This window comes from Cryptococcus depauperatus, chromosome 5 (assembly GCF_001720195.1).
Source record: "Cryptococcus depauperatus CBS 7841 chromosome 5, complete sequence".
Lineage (NCBI taxonomy): Eukaryota > Fungi > Basidiomycota > Tremellomycetes > Tremellales > Cryptococcaceae > Cryptococcus > Cryptococcus depauperatus.
The window spans coordinates 398686-421853 of record NC_089472.1 but is presented as its reverse complement, the minus strand read 5'-3'; the positions used below and the strand labels follow the sequence as shown (position 1 = coordinate 421853).

General features: G+C 46.1%; 8 protein-coding genes across 8 annotated transcripts; 3 read left to right on the top strand and 5 right to left on the bottom strand.

The window, feature by feature from the left end:
- Positions 1-893: 893 nt before the first annotated feature.
- L203_104307 (uncharacterized protein) lies at positions 894-1355 on the bottom strand (the record flags this gene model as incomplete). The annotated part of the gene is made up of 4 exons (XM_066213694.1): positions 894-917; positions 968-1060; positions 1112-1264; positions 1314-1355. The coding sequence occupies 4 exons, from the start codon at positions 1353-1355 to the stop codon at positions 894-896; spliced, it is 312 nt and encodes a 103-aa protein (XP_066069791.1).
- A 1595-nt stretch (positions 1356-2950) lies between these two features.
- Positions 2951-6036, bottom strand: L203_104306 (uncharacterized protein; the record flags this gene model as incomplete). Its single annotated transcript, XM_066213693.1, has 8 exons — positions 2951-3508; positions 3676-4056; positions 4104-4431; positions 4897-4909; positions 4962-5012; positions 5068-5085; positions 5178-5383; positions 5750-6036. 8 exons carry the CDS (start codon positions 6034-6036, stop codon positions 2951-2953), a joined length of 1842 nt encoding a protein of 613 aa, XP_066069790.1.
- Positions 6037-7430: 1394 nt separating this feature from the next.
- L203_104305 (uncharacterized protein) lies at positions 7431-9490 on the bottom strand (the record flags this gene model as incomplete). The annotated part of the gene is made up of 2 exons (XM_066213692.1): positions 7431-8973; positions 9024-9490. The coding sequence occupies 2 exons, from the start codon at positions 9488-9490 to the stop codon at positions 7431-7433; spliced, it is 2010 nt and encodes a 669-aa protein (XP_066069789.1).
- Positions 9491-10705: 1215 nt separating this feature from the next.
- Positions 10706-12496, top strand: L203_104304 (uncharacterized protein; the record flags this gene model as incomplete). The annotated part of the gene is made up of 10 exons (XM_066213691.1): positions 10706-10815; positions 10870-10946; positions 10997-11004; positions 11058-11156; positions 11205-11279; positions 11342-11608; positions 11657-11851; positions 11909-12036; positions 12095-12264; positions 12330-12496. The coding sequence occupies 10 exons, from the start codon at positions 10706-10708 to the stop codon at positions 12494-12496; spliced, it is 1296 nt and encodes a 431-aa protein (XP_066069788.1).
- Positions 12497-12821: 325 nt separating this feature from the next.
- L203_104303 (uncharacterized protein) lies at positions 12822-16525 on the bottom strand (the record flags this gene model as incomplete). Its single annotated transcript, XM_066213690.1, has 8 exons — positions 12822-12939; positions 12994-13253; positions 13303-13586; positions 13647-13995; positions 14047-14381; positions 14428-16004; positions 16060-16265; positions 16313-16525. The coding sequence occupies 8 exons, from the start codon at positions 16523-16525 to the stop codon at positions 12822-12824; spliced, it is 3342 nt and encodes a 1113-aa protein (XP_066069787.1).
- Positions 16526-16949: 424 nt separating this feature from the next.
- Positions 16950-18775, top strand: L203_104302 (serine/threonine-protein kinase SSN3; the record flags this gene model as incomplete). The annotated part of the gene is made up of 9 exons (XM_066213689.1): positions 16950-17020; positions 17077-17117; positions 17173-17468; positions 17528-17632; positions 17682-17994; positions 18062-18211; positions 18267-18495; positions 18548-18628; positions 18676-18775. The coding sequence occupies 9 exons, from the start codon at positions 16950-16952 to the stop codon at positions 18773-18775; spliced, it is 1386 nt and encodes a 461-aa protein (XP_066069786.1).
- Positions 18776-19035: 260 nt separating this feature from the next.
- Positions 19036-21253, bottom strand: L203_104301 (phospholipase B; the record flags this gene model as incomplete). Its single annotated transcript, XM_066213688.1, has 7 exons — positions 19036-19443; positions 19506-20043; positions 20097-20288; positions 20340-20605; positions 20650-20824; positions 20875-21032; positions 21080-21253. The coding sequence occupies 7 exons, from the start codon at positions 21251-21253 to the stop codon at positions 19036-19038; spliced, it is 1911 nt and encodes a 636-aa protein (XP_066069785.1).
- A 635-nt stretch (positions 21254-21888) lies between these two features.
- On the top strand, positions 21889-23066 carry L203_104300 (uncharacterized protein; the record flags this gene model as incomplete). The annotated part of the gene is made up of 4 exons (XM_066213687.1): positions 21889-22125; positions 22190-22399; positions 22458-22889; positions 22938-23066. The coding sequence occupies 4 exons, from the start codon at positions 21889-21891 to the stop codon at positions 23064-23066; spliced, it is 1008 nt and encodes a 335-aa protein (XP_066069784.1).
- Between the last annotated feature and the right edge of the window lie 102 nt (positions 23067-23168).

The window sequence follows — 23168 nt, the reverse complement described above, 5'->3', positions numbered from 1 at the left end:
CTTTTCTTCCTAGTGGGTAGATGTGCATTTGTAGAGCTAGATGTAACTACCAAATTTCTTGATACCTGTGTTTTGAACCGTACATCCAAGTATTTCCAGAGTTGTTTAAAGATACTTTTCATCTATCTGGCTCTGGTTGGAGAGTAAGACGATATCATTAACCTCACTTCATATCTGTTGTATAGGTTAGATCTCAAAAACTACATCTCAGTCAAAAATTGAGCCTTGTGTAAGGAGCTCCTGGCGTAATCAATAATAGGGTTATTCATTTTTGGACGCGAGTTGAAAACTGTTTAGTTCGTAATAATGAAATCCCTAATTGATCACAGCCAAATTTGCTTCTGTGGTTACATATCCTGTTCAGTTTGTGAAAATGAATACCTCAACTATCAACTAGATAATAAGAAATCAACTCTTCTCAAAGATGATCAGCTCAAAGAGCCACACGTTCGACGCCTCTATGGAAGGGAAGTGCTGTGGGCATTCTCACAAGAAGGTAGATGGCTAAAGCTCTATTTCGGCTGAGAAATGGTCAGGATCATAGATAGGGACGATGAAGACTCGAGTAGGCTTTATGGATGTCACCCACGCCGAACCACAAGAGTCAGAGTTGGGTCCCAATGGTATACAAAAGGGATTCAAAACCCTTGACAGACTGTTAAAGAAAAGGGCAAGTGAATTGGAAGCATCTTTGGCATGCTTGGACTATGAGATAATACGCTGTCATGGTGACATAAACCCATGTGGCTATCAACAAACTGTGATATACTTCGACTGGATATTGTCTGCAATATCAGTACATCTTTTTTCTATCTGTTTCATATTGCTTTGCCTGTTGTCATAGATATGCATCTTTCCGGGTCTGTGTTGTACATTCAAGCAACAAGAATAGCCTATGGGATTTCACTAAGTAAACTCTGTAGTACAAGGTCTCAGTCCTTTTCTACCCATCGAATACAACACTCACAAGTAGCAGATCAGGTTGGGCCCCGCGAATTGATATCTCGGAGTTGTCATCCATGTAGACGATAAAAGTAGGCACGGTCTTGACATCGGCATCCTGGGCAATTTCGTACTCACACATGGTTATCAAAGTCTCTCAACAAAGAACGAAACCACTGGCAGGCTGCTCATCGACATCAACTTTGAAAAACTTGAGATGAGTGAATACTCCTTCAAGTTTGGCAAAATAAGGCGAAATACTTTCGCATGAATCGTCTCCTGCTACCCAGTATTCGACAACGACGATTTGTGAGCCGCCAGTCTTGTCTCCATCAGCTCTCACCATCTCGCAACAAAACAGAGCCACATACGAGAGATTCCCACTCTTCATAAGATTCGATAGTCTTGACCATTCTGTCTGATGTTGCAGCGACTACAAGCAAAGATAGTGTCAGATAAAAGCCAAGTACAAGCAAAGACAGTAAGCCGAGACGTCTCGAGTCGCAACCTCCGATAGACCACCCCTCCTACCCTCAGAGTCATCAAACAAAAACTTACGAAGAAAGAGAATATGTGAATAGATAACAATTGGGGTAGCCAATTCCGCTGCCCAAGAGGCGGAAGCAAATATTGTACGTAAAGAGTTACCAGATCCGGTAATCTTCGAGATGCACAGATGAACAGCCGAGTCCGCCTGTTTGTTTATAACGCCCTGTTGTACATTTACATTTCTTCTCTCAGAGATCAGCTACAGACATGCAGAAAGCATCAGCAAGCTCAGCTCAGCTCAGCCAGCCAACTCGAGCAGTAACCCTAGACCGCCACCACACCGCCGCGCTGCAGAGATATCAGCCGCTCCTTCGCTCCCATCCTATCCTCAAGCTTCTGGTATGTCAATGGGTCCTCATGCTTCTACTCAGCCAGGACCGGCCCAAATACCAGCCAGGACACAACCAATTGCTTCGTTGAACCCCCAGGGCCGTCGATTTTGGCTCGACGTCTGGAAGGACTGGGACAATGACACTACAGTCGACTCAGAGGACGGACCACTTTAAGATGCCGATATGGGAAGTATTTGGCAATGCTATATTCGAATTTTCGTATCAAACGTTGGCGGTCACTGTACCTGGACATACTGTTAAAGTACTATGCAGTTAGCTGGTTTGTAATAAGAGATATGAAGAAACGCAGCAAGTATAAATTCAAGACGATTGAGATGAGCACCATGTACGCAGTGTCTTCACAGCTATGATTTGATCCCGCAGATAATCACGTGACTATTCTCAAGAGGGTAGTCAATTCTGATGTACAATGTGCAATTGGACAGGTTTAGAATTGTCTACCCTAAGTTGAAAGTAATCTCCAAGGAAAGATTATGTAATCTAATCCTTAAAGTCAGTTATACCCATAGGAGTCGATGACGTCATTATCAGTTCGTAACACATCCAAAAACAGGCGCGTTCAAACCACCAAGCTGCCAATGTTGCTCACCCAAAGTAATAGAGTACTCAACATCATGCATATATATATGTATATATTTTCATCCTCATCTCATGTCATCGATCGTTAAGAGGTGATCAACACTATCTGGTATCAACTAACATGTAACAGTAAACGGTCTCGAGAGTAAAACGCAGAAATAAAGCCGGGAATGATGTCAATTGTAAAATAAATGTAAATTGCGAAAGGCGAGCTGGCGATGGGGAATAAAGATACGTGTAGAATCTCAAAAAGAAAGAGACAAGAAGAGTGACCGGGAAAGGGAGGGATAGAGCGGATATGCCTAAAATTTCCAAGTTGATGATGTGGCCAATCCCTCGCGTAACCCTAGCTTTGAGATTATTTCATACGGGCGATTGTCAAGGATGTAATGCGGTCAGAGTCTCCCATGCCAAAAGTTGGAGGTGATTTTTGAATGATGGTGAATGCAATATGATGCCGTGATGCTATATGCAAGAGGAAATAATGCTGCCGAATCAATGAAAGAGAAAAAAAGGAAACAAGCAGATTAATTGCTTAATCGTCTCGTGGCACGGTTGGGTATACCGATGTCAGCGACCGCTGGCAGGGTATGCAACGCAGGCCGTTGCGAGTAGACCGTCTGTGGCTTGCTGGCACCATGTGCGCTTTCCACTGTCGCAATCTTGCATACCCGGGCCACCTTTGATATTGATGATTGCTCGGGAGCGACGTTTTCCTTTGCGACAGAGAATGGGTCGGTGACATGGGTGTGGACCGGCGTTATGGGAGTAACAGGCGTGTCGTCACCAGCTTCGGAAGAGGTACAAGAACCTGATGGGGATCCACTGGGCCACGAGCTGCGCTTGTTCCAGGAGCGAGCGAGGCCAGGAGTGGAGAGACCCGTGTTTGCAGCGACAGGGTTGTACGAGTATCTTCGACCCGATAAATACCACTCGCGACAGACCGTCGATACACGGTCATAGTATGTCGGAGCGTATTTGCGAATGACAATCTCAGACGTCGATTCCAATTCTTGTGATAATCGCCTATCAATAGCTTTGGCAATCTTTGCCGCCAGATCTTCGGCAACACCCGTGTAACAAGGCTACGCACATCAGCCATGTCGCACACCTTAAAACTCACCTTGTAAGACTTGCCGCAGATAAACCTTGCGAGCATCAGCGCGCCTCCTGCGATAATAGACGACTGAATTCCGATAAAGTCTCGGTAAAACAATGTGACCTCCATCAAAAACCTGGCCATGTTGCACACCTTGGTATCCTCCTGCCTCGATCCAGAGGTAAAGACCCTCAACCAAGCCTCTCCCGAGGGATGACCGAGAGTCCAGCCGATGGTCGACAAGACGTGGCCTTCCATCTGGATAAACGCGCTTTCGTCATACGCTTTGCAGCACATTTCCGACAGCTCGTGCACAAGAGGCACCTTGTCCTTGGCGTCTTCAAACTTGGCCGCGATCCAGAGTGCGGTACAGCCGACGAGCTGATAGTGCTTTTTGTAAACGACACGCTTGGAAATGTACCTGTCGACGATATTCATGGCGAGAAAGAGCACCTCTGGCCGGAGACGAAACTGTTGGTGGACTTCGATGATAAAGTCGATGAGATAGCCCCGCATGAACCATTGCAGTTCTGGCTGCAAGTCCATCAGGTCTGCCGAGGCCAAGGTGACCGTCTACACACGTCAGTGCTGGCCGACACCTCTCGACTCACGTCCATCGCCCGCATGTAAGCCACAATCTCTTCGGTGTAATCCTCCTCGAGATACTGCACCTCTGCCCGTTTGGTCCGACTGACGATACGTTGACAAGCTGCGATGGGTTTCCCCTTGAGTTGTGTTGCTGTTTTGCGAGATGATTTTGGTGAGGCGGAAGCCCTTGTGCATCTGTCATAGACTGAGCTAGGTCTTGCGGATTTCGTGGTGGGTGCGACTGGCATGATGAGATTGTTTGATATGAAAAGTTGACAAGTAACCGAATGAGAGACGGGATGGATGTTGATGTTGAGAGACCTGCTCGCGCAACACGTATCGCCAAAAGACAGACGTAAGGGATGGTGAAGAAGAGAAAAGGTTGAGTGAGAAAAAAAGAAAAGAGAAAAAAAGATGAAAAAGCAGTGTGGAGTGACGTGTGGTATCGATTTAAACCCCCAATGTGGCAGTTTTTTCAAGTCAATGGTGCGGATAGAAAACCAGTCGTCAGCCTTTTTAATCTCTACGCCGGAGCTCAACCGCAACCACCCAGTCTACGCCATAGTCCACCACCCAGACAGTCACGACCAGAGCCAATCTCGCCCGACCAGCGAAAAAGCCAAAAGGAAAGAGTGGGTCACGTCCCTAGGCCGTATAGGAAACTCGCAGGGCAAGAGCAATACGACTGCCTCAGGGTGGTGTCACGCCAGCGGCTGTATTCTTTTCCAAACGCAATAGACTGGGAATCCAAGGAGCCAAACGGCATCGCACCTCGCGAGGACTAACCTATGAGAAAAAACTGCTGGCATGTCAGCCTCGCTGCCACCGCGACCACGCCCGACGCCACTCACTCAAATTCAAAAGAACGTAAACGTAGCCGGTATTGGCGTAGTACAAGAGAGCTATTCCATCCGTCAGCCCTCGCCAAACACCACCACCACCGCCGCCACCACTCACTGTCACGGTACGATAGAACTACAAAAGAAAAGTCAGCGCCAGCTCATCAACACGGCCCAACACAACCTCCCACTTAATATATTCTCTGCGCGGGGCGATGCGACACTCACGTTTCAGAATCCAGCCATGGGTCTGTCGACAGACTGTCGTTTCACGACACAGCGTGTCTGTCGATCGTCCCTGGTGTATACGACGTAGGCGAGCGTGCGAGAAGGAAGATGGGTGTGTACGGGAAGGGATGTATGGTATATATAGAGAGAGTGCTGACAGACATGTACCCGTGAGCGACACACACACAACGGCCAGTGCTTTCTGTCTACACCAGGGCTGTCTCTTGTCACGAGGAGTCTGGTGGGTTGGCTGGCGTGGCGGACGGCGACGGTGGCGGCGATGGCAGTGGCAGTAACAGGCAACTGTGGCGACAGGCGAGAGGACGGACGGAAGCTTTTATGTTGGTGGTGGTGGGTGGCAAACACTACTCTTTCTTTTAATCCAAATGGGTAAAAACAGTTTCCCATGCATCCATGCATCTCCTATATATATATTCTCAGCACCGACACGACGGATACAGGTCCGGCTCGGCGCCAAATGAAAATCAGGCTATGAAAAAAACAGTACAGTGATGGCATGTAACGTCCGAACGTGACAGAGCGGTCCGTGCGCGCTACTCTACCATGTTCACCCCGGATTCGCCACTATCGAGATAATGTATTGTGCATGGCTGGGGTTGCGGGAATGAGCCATGCATGGAGCGGCGGCGATCGCCGCAGTGCCACGTTGGGTAGAGAGACGCGACGCGACGCGTCGAGCTCGGTGCAGAAGTGGTATGACGCCATGCGAGGCTTCCGTCGTCACGGCAGATGTCACCGCTAGTCGAAGCGCCAACGGAAGGGGAGGGAGGCGTGCGACCAGTGCAGGTCTGTGCGTTGTCGGCGTCGATCTGCAGCGTTGTGGTATTGGGTAAGCCATTGGTGGTGGTGGCTCAGTGGTTCAGTGGCTCAGCAGCGCAACGGTGTAGCGGCGCAGCACGGCGAATGGCGCAATCCAATAGGTCACCCAGACAGGGTTTCTCCCTACCCAGGAGCGGAACGGTCTCTTATTCGTCGTAGGCAAAGCCGGACCGGGTGTGGGTCAGCATAAACGGTCGTCTCTACCGGCTGCCTCTCCGAGGTTGCCTACATCAACGGCTGTGCCTGTCGCTAATGGCCATTCAATCAGGTGCAGCAATGGGCCACTCGCCGTCGCTACAGCATGACTGTCGGATACGGTAACGGTCGACGCATCTTTCGCAACGTTCGAGCTTCCAAATCCGTGCCTTAGACTCACCATAGCGTGGTTTGGGATCTGGCGTCCTTCCATTGGAGGCGATCGGAGAAAAGGAATGTTCTTTTCAATGAAAATGTTCCATCTTTGTCGGGAAAGGCATTCGGTCCAAAGGGACAGAACGATCACCAAGATTCGTTGATGATGGTCAGGCACGATTGCCCTATTAAAACAGGGCCGTTATACGAGAGCGAAAGCGAACAGGTATAAATTGTGTTGGGCTTTGGGTGAAGCAGCGGACGGCTGGCAGCGGCATTCGATATGAAGCATTGTGTGAACGATGCGGATGCTGCCATCTTTGCCTGAATCGTTTCGTGCTACAGTCCAAGGCTGATCAACAGCGAAGCGACTTGCAAATGTTTCATAAATTTCTGAGGTAGGCTGCAGACACACACAATCAAATGGGAAAAAAGTAACGGCCTGGCATCAGATATGTCGGCATAGTGACGTTTACGGATAGGCCGACATCGACACTCTTTCCCGGCCCTGTCGAAAACCTCGGTACAAGGTAGTGGAGAGCTGCTTCACTGACGGCATTCCGGAGAACCGTTCCACTGCCGTATACCGTTACACATCTTCCCTCAATTTCGAGCATTAGTGCAGGGTCGGTCCGTTGGTCTTTCCCCATTTATTGGTAGCGCTCCGTCTAGAACAGCGAGTTGAGGACGAGGTTCCGGTGCGTCATGCATGGCGATAAATGCTTTCTCGGCAGGCCGTTGGGTATAGCGTGCGACAAGTGGAGGGTGGGTCGATTGTCTGGATAGTATTCCGTTGGCTCTTGCCATGGCTGTTGCCAACTTAACCATAGACGAGGTTTGTAGGTTGATAGCGTCAAGCTCGGGGTATCACGTTGTTTTCATGCACAAGTCTCTCAGAATACTCTACCAACACCCATACATCCCCAAGTATACCAACAGAAAGAACGAATGGAAAGACGCCGAAAATTGAAAAATCACCTCAGCCAATCAACTATGGAACCGACACCTGTTTTTGTAATTTTCATTTTTGAAAAGAGTAAACGAGAATAGATCAATAGTGGGTTAATGATCACCCCCAGCTTTGACTCCACATCTAGCATCACAGAGCACGCCAAGACACTTGACGCACTCGACAGCCTCTGCAAGAGTATCCTGCTCCTTGCTCTCCTTGCTGGCAAGCCCACGTTGAGAAACCAGAGAAGAAAGCTGGCTCAGTACCCTCTCAATCTCAGGCTTCATAGCGAGGGCAACCTGCCGCGCACTGTCATCGGCAGACGAAAATGTAGCCAAGACTTGACGTTCATATTCTCCCGGTGCCCGGCCCCAAGCTTCTGAGGGATGACAGAGCTTCATATGGACCTTTTCTGTGGAGAGAGAGGAGAGAAGCATGTTTGCTTGGTGACTCACTACAGAAAAGAGAATGGGAGGCTGAATATCTTCCATGGCATTGTCTAGCTCATCCTCGACAGGATCCTCGACATCGTCGCGAAGTCGACGTGCGGATGCGAGAAGACGAGCAGATGGGCGACTGCCCGTGTACATGGCGGAAGAAATGATTCTGAATGACTTGAGTGCTTCAACAGCTTCCGACAAAGCTTCTCGAGCAAGGTGCTCGTCTTGATAATCTGCAGGCGAAGGTGACTGGACCAGACCAGTCACAAGACGCTTGACGAGTGCTTCAAGGGAGTAGAGAGCAAGGGTGATTGGGTCCAGTGAGGCCTTGTTGCGAGGGGGAGAAGAAGCGCGGCTCTGTGATCGTGAAGGTAGAGAGAAGGAAGAAGCGAGTTTGGCGGTGACGCCATGGAGAGAGGAGCTCGAAGAGATGCCATTGACAGCTTCTTTCTCTTTACCAAGCCCTGCCAATGCTCGTGTAACGGAACTTGGGCTGGGAGGTCTGCCCAAAGGTCCAGGATCCATTTCTGCAATGACACATATGCCTTTCCAGATGACAGCCACCACAATGCTTGTGATCCACCCTTCACCATCATCAGCACAAGGCTTTGCGACAATCTCAAAGATTTTGCGAGCGCCGTCAACACGAGAAGCAAAGGATTGAAGACAAGACGGAATCGTCAGCGTGCGAGGTACTCCAGATGCAGATTGTTCTTTGGCAAGGCCAGTTGACGGCAACGAATTAGCATCTTTGGGGAGAGGAGCGGCACTGGTAGGAGTCGGGATGGTAGTAAGGCCTATAGGTTTGTTTCCAGGAGGCGATATGCCCTCGGTTCGAGCCAAGCTTGCAATCAACTCCTTTTTCAAGGTCAACAACAAGGATTGTACGACCTTACTGACGACCAAATCAAGCTTATCCATGATAGGTCTGAGTGCCTCACATACAAATTTGGGCCACTTGCCGCTTTCCAACGTCAACTCAAGGGTCTCACAAGTTTCCCAGGCGGCATGAGCGATAGAAAGGGCAAAATACTGCACTGGATTAAGAGGATATCCGGACGGAGAAAAATTAAAGGGGGCAAAGAAGGAGGCATCGGTGAGCGATGGAAGAAGTAGAGATTCGAGACGAGTTGTATAGATGCTAAGCGATCGAACAGATGTACGAAGGATAGCACGCATCAGATACGCGTCAAAAGGGGGTTCAGGTAACTCTCTGCGAGATACAATCAGCTCACAATCTTGGCCATGCACAAATAGACTCACTTCACTACCGCTTCGCCTACAAGCAAACCATTCCCCTTTTTGAAGCCCTTTTTGTTGTTAAAATCCACTCCAGCAATAGCCTTATTGACGGTTTCATTCAACCTCAAGCTAATAACATCCATGTAACCATTCGCTGGTCCTTCTCCCGTGGTAACAGTGGGAAGAGGGCTGGCGAAATTATTTGGAGTGGAGCTTCTGGAGCCTGGAGGACTGAGCCTTTTGCCAACGGGCTGTGAGGAAGTGTTGGATGAGGGCGCCATAGAGCCATTGGTAGGGGTAGAATTTCCATTGGTTGAAAGCTGTAAAGAGGACACCTTGTCGGCCACCTGCCTCGAAAGAGATCGAGAGCGGCGCTTTTCGGAGGACGCTGGAATACCAGAGGCATTTGTGGGCTGCACAGTGGGTGGAGCAGGCGAAGAGGAACGTGAAGGGCGATGAAGAATGGGAAGAGTGCGGAAAGCGTTCATTGTGCCTTGTAGTAATTTATTTGGTAGCTATTCTTAGTTTTTTGAATCGGTGATGCAGTTATTGGGCGATAGATACAAGACCTCCCACAAACACAGTATCTAGGTCGAGTAATGTTCGTTTGGCGGTAATAAGATTCACAGGTGGATTTATTTGTATGGAGGTCGTCTATTCGACCTACTGTGTGACGGCAATGTTGATTATCCCATAAGAATGGTAACGAAAATTGTTTAAACTGTAGTTGGGCCGGACAGACTGCTGGCTTTTTTGGTTGTTTTATAGTATGACTCGAGGGTAAGCCGTGTTATGGAGGTTTGCTTGCGCTGTCCAGGAGAAGAATGATCTGAGGTGGGAGTCTGAGGAGGCGGGAAGCGACACTGCAGTTACAGCACGAAAAAGCGACAAAGCGAGGACGTCATATCATGAAGGGAACGATAGCAATTCCATAGTCAGCAACGATACAAACGCAGCCGTATTGAATGTTCATCTTACCCGGCTCCAGTCAAAGATACGTTGGTATAGTCACTATTAGGTAGTTTGGACTTCTTCATCGATAGATGGGCACGAGATACGCGCGATTGAAGGGCTGCTTTGAGTAGATACGCTGTAGCGGGTTGCTCTGTGGCAAAAGTAGTAATAGATGCAGATGTAAAAGAAAAAAAAATAGTAAAGGGAAAAAAACCTTTGTCCCCCTGTGGAGAGAAAAATGCCCGAGCGGATTTATTACACGTCACTTTTATGACGCTTTTGATGGCTACTATGCATGGAAAAAGCCCCCAAAACTGAAAGTGTTTTACCTCACATTTCTCTGGGGCCCCATGTAGGTACATAGCTCTCCTCATGGCGAAAGAAGGAAGACTACATGTGCGTGGCGGCGATCGCCGCTACCATAAGAAAACCCTTATCAAACGATCCAACCAATGAGATCATCTCAAATTCACATCACTTTTATAATTCAAAACTATTATAGAGGTCACTGTATCAGCCTTTCGCAGGATTTCTTCCATAAAAAATACTTGTTTTTCATTCCTTTTATACATCTATACATAGAATTACGATTTTATCAAACATTGAGTTACGTAATAATGTGTTTACGTAATTTCGGACATATCGGATTGTTTCGACCGGTGATTCATGTTCCAGTCGTCTGCTAGCTTTTGAGTAGAAGCAAATTTACAATTCTTTTCTATAGTTTTCTTCTACAAGCCATTCCAAAGATGCTTGCTCACTCTGCAAGGTCACTCCTCGCCAGGCCTGCGCTTAGCCACAAGGTCCTTCCAGGCTCCCTTGTCAGGTCTGCATCCGCATGGGCTAATGTTCCGGCTGGGTCAGTCATCTCGTCCGCAATGTGTCTTTTGTGCTGATCATCTTTGATGGACAGACCTCCTGACGCTATTCTCGGCGTTACTGAAAGGTTCAAGGCCAATGCCTCTCCTAAAAAGATTAATCTTGGTGTCGGTACGTTTTCATTCTGGGGTGAAAGACTGAGGCTGAATTGGACTTACTAGGTGCCTATGTACGTGACGTCTTCTTAGCAATAAAGCTCAGCAGCTAACTCGAATATTGCAGCGTGATGGCGCGGGCAAACCTTATGTGCTTCCTACGGTGAAAAAAGCTGAAAAGATCCTCTCCGAGGCTATGCAGGACAAAGAGTACCTTCCCATTACTGTTCGTTGCGGGATGGCATCGCTAGTACTACTCTAATGCAAAGTATAGGGACTGGCAAACTTTACAAAGCTTGCTGCTGAGTTAGCTTATGGCAAAGACTCTGCTCCTATTGTTGATAATCGTGTACGTTTTTTTTTCTTCTTTTCCTCCGCCTTCCTGATCACGACATACTAATTAGATTACAGCTCGCCATTACACAGTCCATCTCGGGCACCGGTGCCCTTCGGGTTGGCGCTGCTTTTCTCGCAAGATGGTATCCCGGCGCAAAGACTATTTATCTACCCACTCCTACTTGGGGCAACCACATTCCTATTGCTAAAGACTCTGGCCTTGAAGTCAAGCAATACAAGTACTTTAACAAGGACACCGTAGGACTTGACTTTGAGGGCATGAAAGCCGATATTAGGGCTGCTCCCGAGGGATCTATTGTTCTTCTTCATGCCTGTGCTCATGTGATTTTGTTGAACTTCTCGATTAAGTAGGTGCTGATGAAAACATAGAACCCTACAGGTATCGATCCTACACAGGAGCAATGGAAGGAGCTCTCCGACATTGTCAAGGAAAAGAAGCACTTCCCATTCTTTGACATGGCTTATCAGGGTTTTGCTTCTGGCGATACGCTCAAGGATGCATTCGCCGTTCGTTACTTTGTTGAACAAGGTCATCAGCTTTTGCTTTGCCAATCTTTTGCCAAGGTGACCATCTTATTTCATTTTGGAAATGTGGTGATAATTCATTAACTGAATATACAGAATATGGGTCTCTATGGTGAACGTGTCGGCGCTATTTCTTTTGTCTGCGAGTCTCCTGAAGAGAAAGCTCGAGTTGATTCTCAACTAAAAATTATTATTCGACCGCTCTACTCCAACCCTCCTATCCAGTAAGTTCAAATGCGCTATCACACTCTCTGTTTCACCTATGCTGAAATGTTTCTCTAGCGGCGCTCGTCTTGTCTCTACAATCCTTGGATCTCCAGAGCTCACCAGCGAGTGGCTTGTCGAAGTTAAAGGCATGGCCGATCGAATTATTGAGATGAGAGAGCGGCTCTATAATAAGTTGGTTGAGCTTGAAACTCCTGGACAGTGGGGTCACATTAAATCCCAAATCGGTATATTTTGTTTTTTTATGAAATAAATACAACCCCAAAAAATTGGTACTAATAATACTTATTAGGCATGTTCTCTTTCACTGGCTTGAAGCCTGAACAAGTGGACGCTCTTGCTGAAAAGGCAAGCATCTACCTAACCCGTGACGGTCGAATTTCTATGGCTGGCTTGAACAACAATAACGTTGATTACTTTGCCGAAAGCATTTCCAAGGCTGTTAAGGGTACACTCTAAAACGTTTCTTTAGCATGGAGGTAGAGTAACGCAAAAGAGAAGTGTTGTGAATTCAACCAAAAAAAAAAAAAAAAAAGTGCATTGATATCACCAAATACGAAATGCAAGCAAGTAAAGTTGCATATTTCTCATTCCAACAAAGGCATTGTCCGAAAGGAACGAGACAAGCCTCGTTGATGTTGAGAGTTCCAAAGAATATATTCATTACCAAAATTTAGAATAATTGTAACCCAGACAAAAAAAACTAACAGTACAACCTTTCAATACACCACTCTATACCAAGACCGGCACATATCCCCATAGATCTAATCAGACTCAGGCCAAATTAGGCCTGAGTATATCTCTCACGAACCTCAACACACACTTGTAGAAACGTCCCCAAATAGGCTTCAGGACGTGAGCATTGGACGGTTTGTTTTGCTACCTGTTCCAAGAGATTTATACTTCTCAATATTAGCATAAATTCTATAGTTGCAGCGTCATAAACTCTAACGTACTTGACGGTTCCATACACTCCCTTCACTCCAGTCTTAATGCTAGCTAAACTTCCTGGGAAACCCCTCATTTTCTCTTCGTCAATTTCAAATGTTACCATTACTTTGCTCTTTTTCTTCTTTATCATTACTGTAGCTAAGATTTGCATAGAACAAGCTTCAGGTTTGAACGTGATAGCCAGGGGATGATGGAAAGCAAGGTATCGCAGCTCTGCACGGAGCCGTTGAGCTCGAGACCAGAGAAGACCAATTTGCAAGACAAACTGTAGGACTTGTATCAGTCCATGACAGAAAGACGCTTGTCAAACTTACAGCAGATAGATCCCACTTCTTGTCTCCAACCATATCGCCCATACATTTCTTTGCAATCTCAAAAAGGCATTTGGTCGGTGATTCGCCTTTAATTCCATCATTTGATCTCTTTAATTGTTTTATCCGATTGTCCAGATAGACAAGATTTGCGGAAGAAATGTCGGGGACGTACATATGACAAGTGAATGAAAGGGTTATTTCAGCGTCATAAGTCAGTTGCAGAATATCAGGGAGCGATTTGGAAACATTCCAAAGATGAAGATGCTGTAGGGAAGTGTATTCTTCTAGAGTCATTGTTAGCCAACAATCTACAGTTGCATCGCTCTTGTAAACTAGATATTCACCTTGCAAACGGATAGCATCAGATCTGGTATATTGATCACATTGGCTCTTTGCATGATTGATAGCAGCCACAGATTCTTGTCTTTTGGCATTTAGCTCCTGGAGCTTGCAAGTTAGGATGAAAAGCTTGGACTTGGAATCGGCGAGCTCAGTGCTAAAATTGTTGATTTGTGCACTTTGTTCAGCGATAGCCTCTTTATATGTAGCCAGTTCTCCTTGGTCACAGGTAGCTATTTCGACCACGGCATCACGTTCTTTTTGAAGTTCTGCTTGCAGCTCTATTTGCCGTGCTCGAAGTTGAGGAAGCAACGCCGTAGTCTGTTCAGTGATCTCTGTCAAACGTTTGTTGTCCTTGCCTTGTTGTCAGCCAACTCTTTCAGATTCCACAAAGTCTACGCTCACATTTTTCATGTCATTGAGCATACTCTCCACGTCAGGTTTAATAGTCTCCAGAAGTTGCCATTTCCAGTCATACCACATCTCTCTCGCTTTGAGGTGGGTATTGGTCTTGTAAGACTTGAAAGTCATCTCAAATAACTGCTTATCTTCATCCGATGCCAAGAGGTACTCTTGAATAACAGGCGGAGAGTCAAGATCGCATCGTGCCGAGACCAAAGAGAGTTCGTCATTGCCAGTTTTGATGTCATCACGTAACTTATTGGCAGCCCATGTGTACATGTTCAGAAATATACTGTTGACCTGGGCCTCCGTGTATTCATGCAACGAGAAGTCCCTCTCTGGACGAGTTGAGCCATTTTCCTGAAAGATTCAAAGAAGACTTACCGCCACCAGAGTAAGACTGGCCTAAAATACCTTTTGCTACACTACTTCTCCTTCTTAGCATTCCCGGTAAACCCTCTAAGAATTGGACACCAGTCATTTCCAAGAAGGCTGATAGAGAAATGTTTTGAGGTATCTCATGTTCTTGACGCTCCATCACCTCATCCTCAATGTTTTTGTTATTTTCCTCTTCAGCCAAGGGTTCAGGAATAGCTGCTTGTGGTTGCGGATCGGGAAGTGAGAGTCGCATAGCAGTACCGAGGGATGATTGTCGAGCAGAAAGTATTTGACTCTGGAATGGGTCAGAGGACGGGGTAGTATTGGTTTGGGCGTCAAGTTGAGGCTCATCATCAGATGTTTCATTCATTGGTTTAAATTGCTGAGCTTCTTGCTGAATCAAAGTTATTCCAAACGTTTCATCAGCAACAGCGTTGATTCTGTTTCTTTTGGTACTTTCTTCTCCATCCTGTCTCTGCGAGTCTTCTCTCATGCGCGTCTTCTCCTCGCTGGAAATAATGGATCCGAAACTCAGTCGCTTTGCTACCTCTTCTGCAGCTCGCATCCCCAAAATGTTGGGAGTTGTGGACTGGAGTGGACTAGGTGAGGGAGCAAACACATTACGCTTCGCTGTTCCTGATGATTTCCGGGCAGATGAGATAGTTTGCCGAGCAAAGGATGGCGTTCCAGAGAGAGGGCCGGTATTTTGGACATTGGAAGAATCCGCTCGACCCGGGAAAACGGATGGGGGGTTGACAATTCCACCGACTGAAGTAGTCATCTCCATAATCTCATTGCCATCATTGTCGTCATAGTCCTGGTTATGGTTCCAAGCAACTTCTGCATGATTAAAGGTGAAAGTCATGGTCTTCTCGCCATTCTTGGAGCCGATGGTATCCTCACTTCCAGAGCTAAACGATACGTCTTGGCCAATAATCTGACCGTATGCTTCAGTTTCTTCCATCACATAATCCTCTCCCTCAATGGCCTCTCCAGGGATTAGTTTTTTTGCATTTTCGTCATGAGCCACTGTGAATGAATAACCAATTGAGTTCCTATTACTTGTGGCTCCTACCGGCGCTTGAGGAGGAAGGAAACCCCCTACCGCGATAGTGAAATCCATGGTTTTCTCTTCGTCCCCTTCGGCCTCGTTATTATCTTGACCATCTTCGTCTTCAGTCTCCGCATCAACATCAATTTCAACCGTGCCATTAGTGGTCATGGACGCTTGCCTGATGATACCACCGTAAATGTGTTGTGTCATGTCCATATCCATGTCCTCTTCTTCTATTTCCATCGTTTCTTCCCCTTCGACATTTTGATCATCCCCGTTTAGCTGAGAGATAGCGCCTACTTCCACTCCATAACTATCCTCGTCTTCAATCTCCATCGACTCTTCCCCGAGAGACTCTCCTTCCCCTTGAAAAATATTGGGGGAAACAGCATTTGGTTTTGATATTGATCCAATGTTTTGTATAGAAGAACGACGTGAATGAGTGGACTTTGTAGTGGTTGGGGTCGATTCTGCATAGAGAATACCGACAGATGAGCGGGGTGTTCTCGAAGCTTGACGTTCAAACATTCTACAAACATAGCTTCAGTATATATTTTTCTCACGGCTCATATGAATTAACCCACCGTACATGGGCATTTGGGGCAAAGCTCACTCGCCTTCCTCCCAAACTTTGCCTGGAGTTTTTAGAAGCTAGGTCGATATTTTCATTGTCGAGCAATCCAAAGGCAACAGTATGAGCATATTGCTGGGTGTAATCAACAGTTTCTTCATCTGCCTGTCGATTGAAAGAATGACTAGAAATGGATTTCAGAATAGATTTCCGAGGTTGCTATGTTTATGAGATTAATAGACTCGAGCAACTCAAGAGAGACATACCAAATGACGTCTTACATTCCCCTTTAGACTGTAGTCATCTGCTTTTGTATCTGAATAATAAGCTGCTACAAGCTCTTCACCACCCATACTGACAACACCTCTTCTGCCGCCCTGTTTGACAGGTACATGAGAGCGATGTACATTGTTGTCGATATTCTGGTCAAATGCAGAAAGGGACTTGCGAGATTTTGGAGACCTGGAAGCTAAAGACATATTAATGCCTTTTCCTACGACTCGATTGAGAACGAGTTGGAATATGTCGAAATATACCCTGATAAAATGAATATACTTTTCTTTTGTTTATCTTATTTTCTTTTTTGATTTGTTTACTTGTTTGGTCAATATTATTCACCGTGGGAAAGTATTCAACATATCTTATCAGGAATGGATAACGAGTGAGGAATAGGCACGCGGTGCTGACTGATAAGCATGCGGATAACTGGCACGCCTAATTTAATAACACGTAATCTAGCCGATTAGAAAGTCTTGTTCCGTTCTTAATCTTTCCTTATGCTATCTATATAACCGAGTCAAATCCTTGACACATTGGCTCAGTCACGTGACTTCACTCTATTATGCTTGGTTCATCTATATATATCGCGGCAATTCATGTTTACAAAAGATTCAATGGAATATAATGAGCAACAACACTTTGGCGGTGGACCCCATGGTCTATTATCATGCAAAGAGAGATAGAGAGAGAAGAGGGTAAGCTCCATTCTATCAACACACAAGAGCTTTTGGTAAAGATTTTGCTGGTTTAGAGTTTTGAAAACTTATAAGATCCTCGGATTCATATCATCTGGTGAGCATGCATAGAGATGAAGGAGAGTCTTTGTCTTATTTCGTAATCTTCGTAGGAACTTATGGACGGGTATACAAGGCCGTTTTCTTGGCTCCGCTCACCAACACGACAGCTTCAAAGAGTGCCCTTCCGAGTGCAGCTCGTGCTGCCTTGTCAATACCAAAAGACAAGATCCTGTCGCCATCTTTGTCTGAGGAGAATCCTCTCCTTAATCCCGAAATGTGTATGCGGCCAGGAGACCGACCAGCTAGAAAAGGAGATGTATTCGCAATAAAAAAGTTCAAACCAGATAAGGAAGGCGACGTGCTTACTTATGCTGGCATAAGTCAAAGTGGAGCCAGAGAAATAATGGTGAGTTTTGTATGTGAGCATGTCCATGTAAAAGCTCAGTCTCGTATCCATTCAACCAGTTGAACCGAGAGCTCCATCATCGCAATCTAGTTGCCCTTAGAGAAGTCATATTAGAAGACAAATCCATTTACATGGTTTTTGAGTTCGCAGAACATGATTTTCTGGTATGTGGTCTGCCATCTGGTATTGAACGTTGTGCTGATATGGGGAAAGCAAATTATACATCACCATTCTCAAACAGCTCGGACTCCTATACCTCCATCCACTCTTCGTCGCCTATTACATCAATTGATAATGGGCGTCCATTACCTTCACTCGAATTTCGTGCTGCATCGTGACCTTAAGCCGGCAAATATCTTAGTAACCAATACAGGTGTTGTCAAGATAGGTGATTTGGGCTTGGCAAGATTGTGGCATAAACCTCTGGCTCTGCAAGGGTTGTATGGAGGCGATAAAGTTGTGGTTACTATCTGGTATCGCGCTCCAGAACTAATACTTGGTGCGAAACATTATACAGCTGCCGTTGGTATGTCTTTCTCCAATCTCGCTTCTCATTGGTCATCTATTATATTTACTGACAATAACCAATCCAGATATGTGGGCTGTTGGCTGTATCTATGCAGAACTTTTGTCTCTACGTCCTATTTTCAAGGGCGATGAAGCCAAAATGGACGGCAAAAAGCAGCTTCCTTTTCAACGAGACCAGATGGGCAAGATATGTGAGGTGCTGGGACCCGTTAAACGTATGCCTTTTCTGGAATTTGCCTCTTTGCCTAATGTTTGCTCATGTGGTGACAGCGGAACAATGGCCCGACATCGTCCATCTTCCCGAATATCGCACATATCTATCCTCTGGCCCTTACTCTAATCCCAACCCTTTACCAACATGGTATCATACGAGATCAACTTCTTCCGAAGGTTATGACTTGTTGTCAAAAATGTTTGAATGGGACCCAGCTAGGAGAGTTACTGCAAGAGAATCGTTGATGCATCCATGGTTTCAAGAAGAGGGAGGTGTTTCAGCGAAGTGAGTGACTTCATTTTATATTGTCCAGTTCAGTTCACTTAGAAATCCACAGAAATGTTTTTGAAGGGAGCAAAATAACATATCCCCCTAGAAGAGTGACACATGAGGACAATGGAGATGCGAAAATGGGGTCGTATGTTTCTTTCTTAATCCACGGCGGGTTGAGCTCATTAAGATTAGACTTCCGCAATCAATGGCAGGAGCAAGATTGCCTTCCAGCAGCAATTTCAGGCCTGCAAGCGGTAGTATACAATCCTCGAGAAAAAAAGCCAAAATTTAAATCTATAACCACGTTCAATAGTGACGATAACCTGTCAAGTAGACAATATGTAGTGCGAGAGCTGTATTGTAAGCATTGAGCTTGTAGCGCATGTATTTCGGTATTCATGGGAAAATGACTTGCACCCCATGCATATCACTACTATTGCCAAGCTACGTATGAACACTACCAATGCTAGACAAAGATGATCATATTTGCTTACATGTACAGTTAAGACGCGTGGACAGGATTATTATAAATCGTAAAAAAAAAAGTACTTCTCAAATCAAAGCTAACAACGATAATGCGAATGACATGATGACGGCGCAAGTATTGATGTATGGTATCCGGGCGCCGTTTTGCTTAGTAGTGATGGTACTGTCTGCACTTCCGGGTGCATCAGTTACACCTTTACTAAGTCCTTTATTCATCAACCAAGGTGGAACACTTCCAACAGTTGGGCTGTAAGTTCCGGGGTTTGTAGTATTATCATCCCCTGCCCAACACCAAGTGTCAAAGCATGATTGACAAGTGGAAGAGCGGTTTTGAGACGTATAGGAAAAGGCTCTGTCTGTAAGAGCACAAGCTAGGCAGGTGGGCCAAGTTTCGACGGTACCATTCAACGTTAAGGATCGGAGGCCGTTGTACATAACCTGAGTAGCCTCTTTGTTCTCATAAGCGAGTTGATACTACAGCGCGCATAATACCTTTTGTTAGCAATGTTTTCTCTAGAATTAGATGAGCAACCTACAGTAGATGTGTTGGCAGCATAACTCCAAGGATAGTGCGGAACGTATATGATCAAGGGGGTGGTGGTATCATTACATCCAAAAAAGGTTGGTCTAGAGTTATAGCCTCCGTTGATGAAACCATTCTCACTCGGTACCTCTGGCATTCTCACTCGGACGTTTTCATTATTTGCTAAAATCTTGGCCCTCTCGTAGGTGGTTCTAAGGGCCGTTCCATTAGGCCAGATGGTCTCTGTGTCGAATGAAGAATCAAAAGCGATAATTGCATCCACTTCTCTGACAGGGACGAGCAAGGGCTCAAGGGGCACGTTTTGGTTAGTTTCGCCCGCGTCAACGAGCGTCAGGTATTCAAAGCTGGAGATTGGGTTTTCCGTAGGGTTGTAGTTGGCAAATGTATTGGGAATTCGCGAGATGTCGACCTGTGCTTCTCCCAACTTGCCGAGAATAGACGCCACCAATGAAGAGAGAACACCAGACTCTGATCCATTGATGGCAAGAAAAGCGCTGTTGAACAATGTCGCAGACGTTCCCATGACAAAACTAAAGCAAGACGTTGGAGCTGCCGTTTTGATCTGGCATGAAACAGTGCTCACGATAGTTGGTCAAAACCTTTCCAGCAAGTTCCGTTCGCTGTCCCATTGTTGACCTCACTACCAAGATATTCTGCCGATGTAAAGGCGCCGGGGCTCTTGTATGTGCTGCCAAATGCCCAAGAGCCAAATTCATAAGGGGTGAATTCCCAAACTGTAGCATTCTCAGCAACTACAAGTTCTCCCGCTTCTCGCCTATCGTTTCATCAGCAAATTCCACACACAAGAACGGTGCAATAGACAAACTCGGCAGCGATAATAATAGGCATTGGCAAACTGGCATTCCCCATTGCAGCGACAACAGAAGGGAGACTAGAAATGGTGAGGTTTGGGTTATTTGACAGTTGATAATTTGTTGGCAAGACATGCGATGCGATAGCTAATCCCCAAAGATCCGTTATCTGGGTGGGGAAGCCTTGGTCTTCTTTAGCCGTTGTTTCAGTATACAGATTTGAATAAAAAGTAGCTTTGTCATCCTTGGGAAAGACAAGGTTGGAATCCATATTCCAGAGCTGAGACGCATGGTAAGCATTAACTTCAGACTCAAGTACTTTACATTCTTGAGAAGGTCACTTGGAAGCTGACCACCGTTGGCCATGAAGGACCCCGTGGCCCAGCTGCCACCGCTCAACCCCGCCCAGTAAGTTACCCCTTCCAACCAGCCACCGAGTCCACTATCTGACCCTTCCTTACTTTGGTTCATCATGCCCATGATGCCTCCCAACCCAGTACTTTACCAATAACATCAGTCCCATTCAACAGTCGGAGTTTTAAAACTCACAGCATGGCCCGGTATCCACCTCCTGCCAAAGCCACGCCTATGACAGGCGTTCGGGGAGGCTTTCCCAAGCCATGAGATGCCATCATCGTCTCGACAGCCGGTTTCACCAGTCGTTCCCGAGCTTGTATATATGCCCGTTCGCCTGTAGCCATCCCAGTCTTGCCGGAAAATCAATGACCATTCTACGGGGATTGTATACGCTTACAGTAGCATTTCGGACCCAGACCCATTCAGTGGGACAATCCACCTTGTATGGTGCGTACGACTTGTCTCCAACGCCTCTCTCTGCCAAAAGCTCTTTATGTGAGACGTCTGGAGGTACTGCGAGTGCCGTAATAGCGAGGAACCCGAGTGCAATGCCGGCAGATTGTACCAGCATTATATCATGAGATCAAGATAGGATGTTTTGAGACGATAGAGTTGTGATGTGATGTGTTTATTTAAAATTAATAATAAAATTGAAATTGAAAGAGAAAAAGAAAAAGAGAAGGAAAAAAGATTTATAACTCGAAAGATGATACAATGGATAACCGAGTTTGACGTACCACGTCATCGCCATCCATCCTGGCATTCGGCCGCCGTAAGAAGCATAGCTGTCCTCTTTCTTGACCCACAGCATGCACGTTGAGTTGAGAGCTGTGAGGTGCAGCAACACCGCCACGAGGAAATGATGTAGGTCTTTCGGCCAGCCTCTCTTAGCGATAGGATGGGTCGTCCATAGCGCAACTTTAGGTGTGTATGTAGAGTCGGCCTGAAGAGGGACAGGAGTGGAAGCTATGAGCTACATTGGCAGCGTCATGGAGCAAAAAAAGAAAAGAAAGCAAGAGATGCTCATAGACAAGGACATCTTTTACAGTTCAACTTTTCAAGTTAAAGTATGGCATCCATACAATTCATATTTTATCGGACACAAAAAATGACACGTCAGACCCATAGAACTGAATTTTATAATTATTTATTCCATATCCATCTTTTAAAACTTGAACACCATTTGACATATATTTGTCGATGAAAATGCGCCCAGTATTGAATTTGTATAGACCTACGGCTCGACTTCCTATCATCTGCTCAAAAACTTTTGCTTCAAGCTCTAGCTCAACATCCAACACTCGAGTTTCGTCAGCAGGACCTCAAGCACCTTTGGAATATTGCTCGTCACTGGTCAAACGGTTAGACCCCGAAGCATGGCTCTGCTCTTACTTTTGGCCACAGAGAGAAAGGTCCTGGTGGCTGGCTTGGAGAGCTTTTAATGTAGGACACCTTTTTCGGCTGCAGCGGCTTTTTGTCGTTTTGACGTGTTGATGGCTGTCTACAGCTTGAATTGCACTCGATTGGTGTATCAGTGAAACAGCCTGCTCTGGCTGCCATGAGGTTTCAGTTTTGGAAAGATGTTCTCAAAACGATATATACGTCAGACTCACAAAACTCACCAGTGCCACAACATCCTGTGGCCCTTTTGCTTACGGATTTGAAGCAACATAGACCTGTACAGAGGTATTATCTCAATCAGATGATTGATGTTAGAGTAGGCCTCATTCATCCAATTCGATTGTTGCTGTTTGTCGAGCTGATTTTTGAAACAGACCAAGACGATGTCGCTCCCTCCAGCGGCCGCTAGTCTCGAATCCCATATTTCCATACACACTCCACTCTCTACAGCTTTATTACTTGGACCTCTACCCATACTCCTTCCTCCGGCAGATCCGTCAACCGCACATATATCTCACACGCTTTCACATGTGTCTACCCTCCTTACCGTCGTCTCACTCCTCCGTAATCTTCCTATCCTTGTCACTCAAAAGCGACAAACCAACATTCCTGCAGACTTGTGCGAAAAGCATGGATTAGTGGAAGAAGAACTTTTTCGGAAAGGCGCTCAAGCAAAGGGCCTTAAGGATGCTTGTTGGGAAATTGGTACAAGGGGAATGGACGAGTTAATCACTGCTAGGAGAGATTTGAAGGAAAATGGCGGCAAGGTAGTACCTAGACACGTCATGCCCATCTTTCTATCAGCTGTGAGTATTGACTCAAGTGTCGACTTTAGCTGATTTCAATCATGATAGGTACCGGCGGAAAACTACTTGAAAAAACTCGAAAAATCGGACTTTGACGTGTTCCATCCAAATCTTGAGAAACACGACTGGCAACTTGCGCCAAAGATATGGTACAAATACCAGAGAGCAAGATTATGACAGCAAAATCGTACTTTTTTTTTGTTCACAAACAGTTCATGACTTATTGGGTATGCATAGTATCAATTGGTAATGCTTACAATGCTTGATAGCCAGTTCTGC